The sequence below is a fragment of the Dermacentor silvarum genome, chromosome 7 (genome assembly GCF_013339745.2).
Source record: "Dermacentor silvarum isolate Dsil-2018 chromosome 7, BIME_Dsil_1.4, whole genome shotgun sequence".
Taxonomy (NCBI): Eukaryota; Metazoa; Arthropoda; class Arachnida; order Ixodida; family Ixodidae; genus Dermacentor; species Dermacentor silvarum.
The window spans coordinates 163,881,700-163,897,146 of record NC_051160.1 but is presented as its reverse complement, the minus strand read 5'-3'; the positions used below and the strand labels follow the sequence as shown (position 1 = coordinate 163,897,146).

Below are 15,447 nucleotides of genomic sequence, written 5' to 3'. Positions count from 1 at the left end.
AGAAGTTTGTATGTTCTGTGGTAGTAGCATAGGAACCGTGGGTTACCGTGGAAGCCTGGTGGGTCTGTAATAACAATTCTGTGCGATTTTACGTCGTTTAGCCGGTAGTTCATTGATACTGAGGGCATCTGGTGCCGTACCATCGGTGCGCAAGAATGGGCATCAACTTCGACGGCCCGGCCGACGAGGGACCCGGTTTCGTCGGCATCAAGTTCTGTCAGGAATGGTGAGCAGCGTCACTGAATCGCGCCGTTTATAACGCTGACCGTCGCTCATTGTTCTTTGCTCTTCCCGCAGCAACAACATGCTCTACCCGAAGGAGGACAAGGAGAACCGCGTCTTGCTGTACGCGGTGAGTTCGTCGACTCCACACAGTTGCAGCTTCTCATACGCTTTCCGGATGGTTCGCTTTCATGTTGCAGCGACCGCATTTACGTCCGTTGACTGATGTTGAATTCCAGTGGCAGATCCAGAGCGGTGTTGCAGAAGTTGCTGGATGCTTTTTTTCGTCTCGACGATAGATTTCGTTTTGTACGAGTACTGCTCCAGGGTGGCTCATGTGACCGGCAAACGGAGGCCTCAGGAGAGCACCTGAGATCATAATAAAGCAGGTGGCGCAGGATCTCCGGGGTACCCAAGCGGCAGCGGGGTGAGCAAAGCTGTAAGCAGGGCGGTCCGTGGGTTGGTGTCATCGAGGCCGGAGCGTGCCAGGGAGTGTTCGCATACAAAATTAGCTGTCCGTGATAGCGAACTGCCGATCTTGTACACACCTGGTACGCGCAGGCCTCGGCGAACCCCAACCCTTAGACCAGTCCAGGTTCTAGCTTTGGTGTCTCTCTGTTGCCATTTGGTGTTCTGGAGGCGCCGCCAATAATACGAAATAATGACATGCTGTTACAACTAGTAAAAAACACGATTAAATAAATATAATTACGCCCAGCCGCCTACTTGTGACGCTAATTTCAGCACTACCGCGCCCAGTGACTTCTGCAACACCAGTCAGAACCTAGCCCGGTCTGCAAGTTCTGCTGCAGAGCGCCGACCTCTGGCGAAGAGCACTCGCTCCATTTTCGTGTTTGGTATATTTGCACTCCAGGAACACCTCGTGCGCGCTCTTCGAGAGCGGGCGTGTCAAACAGCCGTTCCTCAAGCACACACTTCGACAACGGTTCACCCCGAACCGCCGCCCCGTGCAGGGTGCGGGTGGCGCGCGACACGGCCAGCTTTGCATCCACGGAGGCTATGGCTCACCATCTCGGAGTTGTGCGTCTCTTCCGTATAAACACTTTTCCTTTGGCTGCACCTGCACCACTGGCCCTGCCAACATGGAGACAGAAAACTCGTCTGCTACTACGCAACGCAGCACAACACCCTCAGACACGGTGGAAATCAAAGATTTCCTGCACAGCTCCACTGTAGGATGACTTTTCGATCCTTAGACAGTCATTATTCGCTTGGGGGTGAAAATTAATCTCGGCAAGTACTCTGCATACAAAATCTGCACCTCCATTGGTGCTGCCTGTTACAGTGCTCATGCTACCTGAGCACTGTAAGCCGACATGCAACCTAGCAAAAATTGTAATGCAAAAGCTTAAAATACATTTTCAAGTGGCACCCTCAGGGAGAATTGTAGTTTGTGTTTTGATTCTGCAAGTATATTGGAGGCTAGGTTAGTGCAAGCTTGGCGAGGTCATATGCTTGTATAATTTTGATGAGAACCCACCACAGTGACTGTGGCATTCTGCTGGTGAAATTTCCGGAGTCCCCCACTACGGCGTGCCTCATAATCAGAACTGGTTTTGGCACGTAAAACCCCATAATTTAATTTTTTCTGCTGGTGAACAGTAGACATCAGTTTGAGACCTTGTGGGGCGCCACTACATACCTGACCAGTGCTGGAAATCTTGGGGGAAACATTGCCCCTTGAGACTAGGCACTCATTGCTCCTCCTTAGCTGCTAGGGTAACACCTCCTTGTTCAGTATGCCTGCACTCATTACATGCCTTTATGAGCTAACCTAAGTTGTTTTACAGTAATGCAATGATTGTAAATTAGCATTTCAGAAAAGGTGGTGAAAATTGAATGCTTTTCTGACAAGTAATGCTAGCAATACTAACTACAAGATAATTCAATGGCCTAACAAGGCCGTTGACCTAGTGTGCTAAAAATTAAAAATTTTTTAACACACCCGTCATGGTGGTGTAGTGGCTTCGGCATTGTGCCGCTAAGCCCGAGGGCGTAAAATCAAATCCCGGCCGCATTTCGACGGGGGCTGCAAAAACGCCCGTGTACCGTGCCTTGGGTTCTGTTCGGATCTGGCCTCGGAGTTTGGACTCGGGCGAGGATCGCTTGCCTATGCCATTGGAGTGCCAAAAAATGGTAGCTGGCCTGCGCTGATATAGCGGCGTTGCACTAAGCTGACTGAGCAGACCCACGCCATCATTCGTCTCTCCATAGCCTCCTATATACTTTCTTTGTCTGCTCGATCACTGCACATCCCATTGTTTCGCGCCGTCGCGACTAGTTCGAAAGTGAGCCGCCAGGTGACGCCGGCAGCCCTGGGTAGTGCAGACGATGGAGCAGCGCCGTCGTCTTGCTGGTAGCTTAGTCAGCATCGCAAAAAGCGTGAAATTAATTGACGTAAATGCAGAAACATATTATTATAATCATCTTAGACTACTTGTGTCATCTCTTAGAGAACATTGACTTGAATTCGAATGTCAGAATAAAGTGGTATCTATGCTATGAATATAAATACACAAAATATTGCATCTAGCTTTTTTTATTATTATTAATTCTATTCCAGGTTTCCTTATACAAGAAACCAAAGGGTCCCGGACAAAAGGTGCTTCCTTGCACCTGACTGGGTCCACAGCCCTATACAAACTGTACATGGAGAAAACAGCGAGATACAAATCAAGAACATATTTCAATATCTACTCACATAGAAAAAGAAAAAAATGTGCATGGAAAGCAGCAAACAAACAGTAAACAGAATTCAAAACACTGACGATATCCACGTCTTATCTCGCGACACACAGGTACAATTGTACATGAGCAACAAGTAATATAACTCCAAGAAATTGATCTGTCACAAAAGAAGGAAGAAGGAAAGGGTATGTTTGAAACAACACTCAATAAGTTTACAGAAGAATTGCTTCGGTTAAAGCACTCTTAGCAGCTACTGACGAGTGCTGTTCTATTATTGTGATAAGATCCTTAGTCTCGTTCAAAAGTTTAGGTATTTGATATTTTAGACCTTGTTCACCGTAGTTTGTTCGCAATTTTGGTAATCTGTATTTTATTGTTCTAAGATCAAAACTCCGATTCATTACCATGAACGAAAATTCACAACTTTGACGGTCTTTTTTTTACTTCTGTATGCATGTAGGTCACAAGTTTGCGTTTGTAAAGCTGGTCTACCCTCAATATCTCATCGTCTTGTGCGCGCTCCGCATCATATTCATGATTAACACGCAAAACGGATATTTATTCACAATAATCTTAAATTTTCAGTACCCCAGAGTTCCACAGGCGAATTCACAATAATTATAACTGCACATGACAGCACTGTTTATGGTTCCTTAGTTCAGCGGCTTTGTCGTTGCGTTGCTAAACACGAAGTTGCGGGTGCGATTCCCGGCCACGAAGTCGCATTTTGATGTGGGCATTTTTGCTACCTAGATTTAGTTGCATGTTAAAGAACCACAGGTGGTCAATGTTAATCCGAAGTCCCACACTGCAACATGCTTCATAATCATATCGTGGTTATGATACAATTATAAAAAGGCTGGTTGATGTACGTTTCTTGAGACGCCGTGCAGCAGCGATGTCAACAGCGACCGACCGTTTTCTCACAACCGCATCGCCCCGAGATTTCTCAGGCTTCGGTTGCATGTACTCGGGGTAGTCATCAAGAACGCTGGGAGTTGCTCCCCTCATGAGCTTCCTAGTTTTACATCCTTCTTTGTAGTCCGTGGGTAGAAAATGATAGCTACACACAACCGAGTAATGTGATGTCGTATTAGGCGTCCAGTCTTTCCTAGCGATGGCTTTCAACCAAGCTGCTCTCGCTTCACTATCGCTAGGAATCTCGTGAAACAACATGCCAGGTAATACCCGTGCCACACGGGCAAAGTAAAGTGCACTTTGAGCGAGTGCACTTGGCGGCTAGTGTCATTCGCAGGCTGCCACACGGGAACGCTTAGTGACACTCACTGCAGAGTGCACTCGCCGGCGAGTGTGTTCGGCAAACTCACTTCGCGGCGGCAAAGTGTGTAGCCTCGTTAGCAATGCTTAGAAGATACATAAAGTGATATTGAAAGAAGAGTCGGGAGTAATTTTTAATAACATTGTTTTAAATTGCTAACGTTACAAGATAATAAAATGTGCCACACCGCAAAAAAAAAAACAAGAATAGCAAAAAAACTCTCGCTCTTGGGCTGTTCACGACCGCGCCGGATAATGACTGCGCAGTTGTTTGGCTGATCGAGTAGTTTTGACTGTTGCTGGTCAAGTTGCCGTCGTTGCCGGCGCTTATAAAGGTGGATTGTAAATGTTGTTTCTAACAATAATAAACTGTTTTTGTGCACACATTTTTATATTGGTAAATATATGCTTTCCCGTCTGACTCCCGGTTGCCATGGACATCAATTTGAAAGAACACTTTTCTTTCTCGTGTAGCAGCGCACCGCCAAAGTGACGCTCAGCGCGCTGAAGTGCACTCGCTCAAGGTGCACTTTAATTTCCCCGTGTGGCACGGGTATAACTTATGTTTACCATACGAATTGCACTTTTGAACACAACAGTAGGCCATGGCATCACGAGAACAAATAAAAATATCCCGTCGCAGGAGCACAACACACGTTTTGACGTACAAGCATGTGGCAAATTCCACGCACACTACCCAGGGCTGGTGGCGCCACCTCGTGGGGAACGGCATCAACCGGCTAGCTAGAGCGGACGGTGGCTTAGCCGCCTTCGAGTAGGCATAGAAAGTATATAGGAGGCTATGGTCGAGAGTTCCTTGTGGATGAGGTGAAGAGATCTGGAGGCTTAAGATGATGAATGGGCTCATTTTAATATTTACAACTCACAACTGGCTCCACAGATATGGGAGCACATTGCATGTTGGAGCTGCACACAGCCCCCAAGATCCGCTTTTAAGTCGTCATTTTTCCTAGATCACTAGATGAGGGAATTCGATTGCTCTGTCCCGACCCATCAGAAGGGTCGCCGAAAATTGCCGCGCGACTGGCCACTCGAGGCTCTTTGCGTGTATTCGCGGGCTTCTTTCACGCTCGGAACAACACTTTTATGTAGCACGTATTGAGCAACAGAAAGCTGTATCGGTAATTTCTCATGTTGCTCTACAATTTTCTCATTGACACTTTTCATCTAATTATAATATTTGAGAAGTTTTTTTGCTGGTGTCAGCCTCTATGCCTCAAAATATAGTGGACTGGTGGAGGATTCGAACTTACGACCTTCAGATTAGAAGCCGGGTGTTCTACCTCTGCTCCACGCCACCACCGGTGCTAACATATGGGCAGAAACTTGGAGGTTAACAAAGAAGCTCGAGAACAAGTTAAGGACAGCACAAAGAGCGATGGAATGACAAATGTTAAGCCTAACATTAAGAGAGGAAGAGAGCAGTGTAGATCAGAGAACAAATGGGGATAACCAATATTCTAGTTGACATTAAGCAGAAGAAATGGAGCTGGGCAGGCCATGTAATGCGTAGGATGGATAACCGGTGGACCATTAGAGTTACAGAATGGATACCAAGAGAAGGGAAGTGCAGTCGAGGACAGAAAACTAAGTGGGGTGATTAAGTTTAGAAATTTGCGGGCGCAAGTTGGAATCAGCTAGCGCAAGACGGGTAATTGGAGAGCACAGGGAAAGGCCTTCGTCCTGCAGTGGACATAAATATAGGCTGATGATGATGATGATCTCCAAGCGACAGCAAACAGCATTACCTTGGTTCTGTCCAGCTACGTGGCATTTGCATATTGGCACGAGACAGTGAAGGGGCTGCTACTGTCAGTCGGACGAAGACGACGGTGACGAAGTAGCCAGAGGCGCGCGACAGCCTTGCATCCATCGCCACTGCTTTGATCTCGATATCTTTGATCTCGAAAATCACCCTTTAAGCCAGACAACATTTGTTCAGCACTCCATCCACACCGGTGATGCTCAACCGGTTCACCGGCGCCCTTATCGTGTTTCCGCTGTGGAATGTGCCATAATCCAAAAAAAAGTTGACAAAATGCTGGCCAAGAACATCATCGAACCGCCCTTGGGCCGCTCCTGTTGTGCTGGTCAAGAAAAAGAACAACACCTGGCGATTTTGTGTTGATTATCGACACCTCAACAAGATCACGAAAAAGGATGTCTATCCCTTGCCTCCTATTGACGACGCACTCGACTGTCTTCACGGCGCCCAATATTTCTCGTCTGTTGACCTTCGCTCAGGTTATTGGCAGATTGCTGTTGACCCACTGGACCGCGAAAAAACCGCATTCGTAACTCCCGATGGCCTCTATCACTTTAAAGTGATGCCTTTTCAGTCTTTGCAATGCGCCGGCCACATTCGAGCGCATGATGGATTCGCTTCTTCGTGGCTTGAAATGGTCAACCTGCTTGTGCTACCTTGATGATGTCATTGTTTTTTCGCCAACATTTGACAGCCATCTTCAGCGCCTCTTCGCCATTCTCGAGTTATTCCACAATGCCGGTCTCCAACTCAACGCCTCAAAATGCCGTTTCGGACGCCGTTAAATAACCGTACTTGGCCATCTCGTCAACGCGACAGGTGTCCAGCCCAATCCTGAAAAAGTTAACGCCGTGAAGCATTTCCTGTACCTTGTTCGGCTAAAGACGTACGCAGTTTTGTAGGATTGTGCTCCTATTTCCGACGTTTTATTCGTAATTTCACTGACATTGCGCGTCCCTTTACTTCGCTCCTCAAAAAAGACGTTGCTTTTACATGGGACTCACCCCAAGCTGCTGCCTTTTCGGCGCTTATCGATGCCCTCACGACTTCTCCTATTTTAGCGCATTTTGATCCGACTGCACCGACAGAACTTCGCACAGATGCCAGCGGCCATGGAATTGGTGCCGTCCTCGCTCAGCATCAGAGTGGCCACGACTGTGATTGCGTACGCTAGCCGCCTCCTGTCTGCACCAGAGAAGAATTACTCCATCACGGAACGAGAGTGTCTTGCTCTTGTCTGGGCTGTCGCCAAATTTCGTCCCTAGCTGTTTGGCCGCACCTTTACCGTCGTAACTGATCATCATGCCCTCTGTTGGCTTTCTTCGCTCAAAGACCCTACCCGCCTTGGTCGTTGGGCTCTGCGCCTCCAAGAATACTTGTTTTCAGTGGTGCACAAGTCCGGTCAGCTTCATCAAGATGCCGACTGACTATCACGGCATCCCGTGGATTCCCCTGACGTCACCGAGCAAGACACCGACGCCTGTGTCTAATCTATCTCAGGCCTCGTTAATATACACGACGAACAACGCCACGACTAGGCCCCCTTTACGGTCTATCATTGCTCAGCTCTTCCATACCCGATCCTTCACTCCACTTGTTCTTCCTTCAGGACGGCACCTTATACTGCCATAATATGCATTCTGAGGGCCCTGAACACCTCCTTGTTGTGCCTGCCCATCTGCAGTCAGCTGTCCTTCGCCAGCTTCACGATGAACCCACTGCTGGTCACCTTGGTGTCACCTGCACTTATGATCACGTCAGGCGCCGTTTCTTCTGGCCTGGTCTCTATCACTCCGTCCAACAATATGTCGCTAGCTGCGACAAATGCCAGCGCCGCAAGAGGCCAGCTATGTTACCTGCCGGCCTGCTTCATCCTATAGACATTCCCGCCGAACTGTTCTTTCGTGTTGGGCTCGACCTTCTTGACCCCTTTCCAAACTCGACATCAGGCAACAAGTGGGTCGCGACCGACTACGCGATGCGATACGCCATTACCTTTGCCCTCCCAACCAGCTGCGCTACGGATATCGCCGGCTTTCTCCTTCATGACATCATCCTCCATCATGGTGCTCCTCGAGAGCTTCTGACCGATCAAGGCCGGTACTTTTTGTCTCGCGTCATCGATGACATCCTTCGTTCCTGCTCTACCCACCACAAGCTCACAACTGCTTATCACCCGCAAACGAATGGACTCGCAGAGCGTCTGAACCGAACTCTGACCGATATGCTTTAAATGTACGTCTCCGCCGATCACCACGATTGGGACTCTACTTTGCCGTACGTTACTTTTGCCTACAACTCGTCACGACATGACACCACTGGCTACTCCCCGTTTTATGTCCTGTATGGACGCGAACCTTCTCTGCCTCTTCCTGTCAGTTCACCCACCACGTACGTTCGCGACGCCATAGCGCGCGCCGACACAGCTCGCCAGATCGTGAGCGGCTCACAGTGTCTCAGGCTTCCCAGAAAGCCCTGTATGATAGTCGCCACAGAGACGTTTCTTACTCCCCAGGCGCTCTCGTGCTACTGTGGTCTCCGTCCCGCCGCATCGGTCTCTCCGAAAAGCTATTGTCCCACTACGATGGTCCTTACAGGGTGCTACGTCAAGTCACCGACGTTACGTATGAGATCGAGCCAGTCACCGCGCCAGTGCCGTCTACGCCACCGCCCTCTGCTATCGCGCATGTTGCGAGACTTAAGCCGTACGCAACTGGCCCCTCTGGTCCGTCGTAGCCAGCACCGGGTCGGCGCTCTCGCCCCGGGCGGGGGAGGTTAGTGCCACGAGACAGTGAAGGGGCTGCTACTGTCGGTCGGACGAAGACGACGGCGACGAAGTAGCCAGAGGCGCGCGACAGCCTTGCATCCGTCGCCGCTGCTTGTCCAAACCTTGTATATAGCAATACTTCCTAAATAAACGTTATCCCTGTAACAATATTTTTAAATGTTACTGCATGATAGTTGAACGAGAAGAAAGAACCAAATTTTTTCGCAAAATGACCTGTCTCTGCAAAAATATTGCATCAATTCCTTTCTTCTAGTTTGTTGCACACATCTCTTGGTGAGGAATGGAGTGCAAAATTTCTTATCAAAATGTACATTTTAAAGAAAGTTATAAAAGCTCCCATAGCATGAGGTGGAGAAAAATCGCATTTTGAGAAGGACGTAAACAAACCCTTAAACCATGTGAAAGCTGTCAAAAACAACACACAGGCCTAAAATGCACCAGCTTCAGGAGATGCACTAGTCTCTCCTGTTGTTCATGTGGCCGCTGGGTGACAACATACAATGAAAAAAGTGTTTTGAATAATATTTAGACAGGGTGTCCAACTATCATGCATATCATAAGAAGCCAACAAACAATGACACCAAGGACAACATAGGACAAATCACTTGTACTTACTAATTGAATTAAAGAAAATGATAAATTAATGGAAAATTAAAACGGATGAAAAAACAACTGTCCGCAGGTGGGGAACGAACCCACTTCTTTGTATTACGCGTGCGGTGCTCTCACCATTGAGCTACCGCGGAGCCATTTTCCCATCCACTTTCTGGGGTATTTATGTTTTACAACTAGGAATTAACCCTGGGAGTGTTAGCCAGCGTCACCACTCACAAACCTAGGGGCGGATGAACATCCTTTCTGCCGCAGGTGTCACGAGCACGTGATCTTTTTGGGTGATGGCAACTGGTCAATAAACCCACATATGGTACCTGAAGGCATCAATGTTGCCAGATTCGAGCCCTTGTTATGTAATGAACGAGAAGAAAGGGAACCGAGGGGCCCGATTTTTATTATCATATCATAAGAAGCCAACACGCAGCTGTCACGTGCTTGTGACGCCTGCAGCAGAAAGGATGTTCCTCATCTGCCCCTAGGTTTGTGAGTGGTGGTGCTGGCTAACACTCCCAGGGTTAATTCTAGTTGTAAAACATAAATACACCAGAAAGTGGATGGGAAAACGGCTCCGCGGTAGCTCAATGGTGAGAGCATCGCACGTGTAATGCGAGGACTTGGGTTTGTTCCCCACCTGCGGACAGTAGTTTTTTCATCCGTTTTCATTTTACATTAATTTATCATTTTCTTGAATTCAATTAGTAAGTACAAGTGATTTCCCCTATGTTGTCTTTGGTGTCATTGTTTGTTGGCTTCTTATGATATGCATGATAGTTGGACACCCTGTCTAAATATTATTCAAAACACTTTTTTCATTTCCTAGGTGAACTTGTCTGTGGCGCGAAATGCATTTTGTGAAAAGGGGACAGAAGAGAAGAGACAGTGAAGCGCCAACTGTCTCTTCTCTTCTCTCCCCTTTTCACAAAATGCATTTCGCACCACAGACAAGTTCACCTAGGAAATATCAGCACCAACTTGCCCAAGAAGAAGTTCTTTTGGAACTTTTTTCATTGTATGTTGTCACCCAGCGGCCACATGAACAACAGGAGAGACTAGTGCATCTCCTGAAGCTGGTGCATTTTAGGCCTGTGTGTTGTTTTTGACAGCTTTCACATGGTTTAGGGTTTGTTTACGTCCTTCTCAAAATGCGATTTTTCTCCACCTCATGCTATGGGAGCTTTTATAACTTTCTTTAAAATGTACATTTTGATATGAAATTTTGCACTCCATTCCTCACCTAGAGATGTGTGCAACAAACTAGAAGAAAGGAATTGATGCAATATTTTTGCAGAGACAGGTCATTTTGCGAAAAAATTTGGTTCAAATTGGCAATTTTTCTCACTTTTCTTAGTTTTTGAACATTGCTTCCTTAATATTTATCACATTGCATTTATCCTCATTCATTGCATAGGTGCCACACTTAGCTACACCAATGCCAAAGCTTTACTCAATCCAGCAATTTATTAGTTATCACTGCTGGTGTGACTCGCACTTTCGACAAAAGTGACCTGCCAGAAAATAAAGTGAACCATTTTCTGCAATTGAAATAGTTGATTAAGTTTAATAAGACATGCTTATTCAGGAAAGAAACTTATTTAAATCCTGGCTTCCGATTTGAAGAAATTGTTTTTTTCTGTGGAGTTTCACAAAGTTAGTGAACAAAAAATAAAATTGTCCATTTAATAGCGTTAGTTCTTTACTAAACACAGCTTTGGGAAACATAGGCGTCGAACCTGTTCGTTTTTTTTTTTTTTTTTTCGTTTTTTCCGGATTATCAGTGCAGTCAAAAAAGATAATTTGTTGCATTTGTGCTCTGACATGAGATGTGTTTGTGTGTGTTCTGCAGTGCCGCAACTGTGATTACCAGCAGGAGGCTGACAACAACTGCATCTACGTGAACAAGATCACCCACGAAGTCGAGTGAGTAGTGCCTCTTGTTTGCTTTGTTTTGGCTGTCCTCGTTTTGTGTGTGTAGTGCTAGCACTCAGTTCAAAAATGTTGTGTGCTTATAACACGTAGCACATAGCTTTACTGGAGGGAATTGATTGCATGAACTTGACCATGAATGCGAGAATCAAAATCGCATTCATTCAGACAAAGTTGCAGTTTACCTGCTGCGGTAGCCCAGTGGTGTTGCACTGGGCTTCTTCGATTTTCGTAGTTCTGGCAGCCAGACGGCAGCCAGCTAGTTCCGGTTCTGATAGGAAGTCACGTGGGCTGGGAACCCAAGACAACCCGGAGCTGCCCGAAGTTCGCAAAATCGAACGCCGGGACAGCGCTGGCCACGGGAGAAATGTAAACATGTTACCAGCATGGGCAGCGATCGGCGTGGGCGGCGCGCCCCCGACGTAGTCGGCCCATTTTTGCGTTGCGACCTTGGAAATATATAGTTGCATTCTCGAATACAATCACTTTTATGAGATTTCGCGCGACTCTGCACAGGACGCGCACTGTGCAGTTCACTTTGCACAGCGCAACAAACGGCGTGCGACGCGTCCGATTCCAAGACGTGAAATCGCACCTAAGTGATCACTAAAGCCATCGCTCGAGGATGCCTGCTTGACATCATTTGACAAGACACGAAAAAGCAGGATATCGGGTACATCTTGTATGCATAAAATTTCATACATGCTTGAATTCGATTTCAGAAAGTTTGTTTCGGCTCATGGTGCTCCTCTTAATTCTGCTCCTGTGCTGATGGAGCTGGGGCTGGGGCATGAAATTGCACGCTGCCTGTAACCCGCGAAAAGCTTCACACGAAAAATCATGATCATGAGAGCAATAATAAAGCTAATGTACGTGTGCTCATTACTCATTTCAACAAGTACATTTCTTTAACGTCAACGGCCTATATATATAGTTACGATGCATTGGTTTCGAGCTGCCACCCAAGATACGACGGAGCGGACATGGGTTAGCTGCGATGCCTACGCTAACTGCAGAAAAAAGACATATCGCTGCATATACGTGAGCAATGTAAAAACTGATACCACCAGAAAAAGACATGAACTGAAAAGGCACCGCAATGTGCGGGAATGAGCATCTACAACTTCAACAACTTGCGCGGAACATGATGAAGATACCATGCAAGCACGATCGAGAGTGCAGCGCACTGTTCACGGCCGAGAAGAAGCATTCACGGGACACTAACAAAAGAAAGCTTCAAATGGTTCGCCGCCGCTCGTATGGCACCGCCTCGCAAGGCACGACGGTGCATCAGAATCATAGTAAGATAACGCTAGAAGTAATGCAATCAGTGATCCACGCACCGCGCCGGCATCGGGAATCGCTCCAACAAGTACGCGAGTCCAAAAGCACGCCAGCTGCGGCGGCGCGCGCTAGCGTTCGATGCAAGGCAGTTGGCTGAGCAAAGTAAAAGTCCTCAAGCGCCCGCGTTGCAATCCGTCAAACCCCACAAAGATGGCAGCGAGCACTCATTGCCTCTTTTTGTCGTCTGCTAGCCAGAGAACTTCCAGAGAGCTGCCAGACCAAAATTGTCCGGGCTGGTTCTGGCAGCCAGCGGGTAGCCAGAAGCTTCCAGCCCGAGTAAAACAAACGTGCGGTGAAAGTGCGTCACGTGGTGGGCGGAGCAACCCGAGAAAAACGAAGGCGCTCTGGCTGGCTCTGGCAGCCCGCGGGTAGCCAGAAGTGGAAAATCGAAGAAGCCCACTGCTGAGCTTGAGGTGGCAGAGTCATACCTGTCAACTCTTCCGAATTTTCCGTAAAGTGTACGAATTTGGACACGTCTTACGATTTTACGAATGTGGGCTCAATTTTTACGGAAAAGTGGTTATATTCGCAAATTTTTTTTAATTCCTAATAAAGTCACACCGTTGCTGGTGGGCAGGGGCGCCACTTACATAGGGGCGCTTAGAGATGGGGTTGTGCTCCGTAACCTTTATTGTTTGCAGAGTAAAGACATTTTTCACTCTGTGACGTTGCTTTCGTCATCGGGTCGTTGGACGACCTGACGACGGCCAGACGTTACTGGTTGTCGTTACTCTCAACATAGAGGCCTACCTGTACGTAAGTGGCATCCCCAGAGACGACGGCGATTTCGGGTCGATGCGGCAGGCATAGTTTCTGTATTGGAGGCTGTGGCTTGTCGTCTCGCCTGTCACCTTCGCTAGGCTATTTTTGCGAGTATGACCCGTTTTGTGGGCCTCGCTTTTTTGTTTTTTTTTTTCGATGTGCTGCTGCATCGGGTGCAGCACGACTCCGGCACTCCGGTGTTTCGTAGCCGTAGCGGCTGCGAAGTGTAATGGCGTGCTCGAAGCCTCCTCAGTACTAGACTCTATCAGTTTTCCAAGTGTGTTTGAAGTCGTACTCCTCGGCAGAATTCCTGTGCCCCCCCCCCTTCCCCCGGTCGCGAGTTAACGCATTGGACAGTCTTGAGGTTGGCAGGTATGGCAAAGGGCTGATGGCTTTGTGTGCGCTGTGTTTGCAGCGCTTAGTTCGCTTTGAAGCCAGAGGCAGCAGGAAGGGCAATTCCTTCGCTGCTGCTCCTGCTCTTCCTCATGTCAGAGTTTTGACAGCGATTGTCTGTAATCACCGAGTGTGATGTGTTCATGTTTGCCTGCACGCATGATGCCATGGTTGTTAATTCACCTAGTAAGCGAATGTTTACATGTCCATACAGCCAATAAAACTGCTACATGTAGCAGTCTAATAATTTGCTATCGCAATCGATGCTTTGCCTTTAGGGCAAAACTGCGACTTTTTCGATACCATAATACAGTATAGACCACTTATAACATAACCGCTTATAGTGCAGGACCGGATATAGTACGGTCTTTGCATCCCGTTAATTTTCCCATAGCACTCCATGTATATGCATACCACTTACAGTGCAGCCGTGTGAGCCGAAATACCGGTTATAATGCGGCTTCTGCGGGAAAATCTTGCCGACAAGGGCGGTGGCGAGCACGCTTCTCAACAAGGTGCGCCCACCTATGGGAGAGATCAATGAGGGTGATGCGGAGGAGGAGCATAAGATGTGGAACATGAATCCAAGGGCGATAAAATCGTCGCTGCGCGCCATATGTGCGAGTAAAAGCGCGCGGGGGACGCGTGCCTTCACGGAGAGCGAACGCACACCGGAGAGCAAACGCGACTTCCATCGCGCGAAAGGCCATGGGGGTATGCGAGGGAGGGAGGCGGGGGGGGGGGGGAGGAGGGGGCGATGCTATGCTGAGGCACCAAATGCGTATCTTGCAACCGGACAACAAATGCGTACGCGCCTGTGCCGGCTGTCGGTTTGACGCGGGCACCCTATCTTGAAAGTGATGTCCACACGGCTCTGACCTTTGTATGCGCTGTGCTTACGCCGCTCAGTTTCCGTTGAAGCGATAGACCGCACGAACCTTCGCTCGCGGCGGCGGCCGCGTTTTGACAGTGGTTGTCTGTGGTCATCGAGTCTATTCATGTTTGCTTGAGCGCGCTGACACCACGCGTGTTAATTCAGTTAGAAAGCGAATGTGTCAAGTTTATGCAGCCGATAAAACTACTGTCCCTGCTCCTTATAGCTCTCTACTAGTTTTCTATCGCAATTGATGCTTCGCCTTTCGGGTGAAACTGAGACATTTGTTTTTTAATTTATTGCTTTGTCTGCTGCATGCGAAGATCGTGGATACTTGGCCATTAACCTTTCAACGTTCATAAATTTAAACGGATGCAAAACTCCCAGTCGCACGTTTCGATTCTCGGATATGCGTGGCTGCTTGGTCTACATGTTTTGCATACGTTGTGGGAATCTTCCCCAACCCGTAGCGCGTGTAATTGCAGCTACGCAGGGTTCGGGCGAATAAGGCAACAAGCGAGTCAACTCAACAACGTTTATTGCTATCAGCAATAAAACACACTTGCAGAGGGAAGTCCGCTCTGTATAACAACTAATAAAATAGGCTTGCCTCGTCGCGTGTGGTAGTCACGCAAACGAGGTCACTCACGGCTTTCAGCAGGTAAATTCCGTCCGGGCAGTTAGGTCAAGCGAGGTCAGAGAGGCCGGGGGTCTCTCGGTCGCGCTCTTTTATATCTTTTTACCTTTCCGCGA

General features: G+C 48.0%; 1 protein-coding gene across 1 annotated transcript in view; it reads left to right on the top strand.

Moving 5' to 3' along the window:
- The first annotated feature begins 10 nt into the window (after positions 1-10).
- LOC119458650 (DNA-directed RNA polymerase II subunit RPB9) overlaps positions 11-15,447 on the top strand; it is a 35,129-nt gene continuing 19,692 nt past the window's right edge. The window contains exons 1-3 of the mRNA XM_037720511.2: positions 11-226; positions 298-352; positions 11,242-11,315. Of these exons, the coding sequence (XP_037576439.1) occupies positions 156-226; positions 298-352; positions 11,242-11,315 (200 nt within the window). The 5' untranslated portion in view covers positions 11-155. The remainder of the gene's footprint in view (positions 227-297; positions 353-11,241; positions 11,316-15,447) is intronic.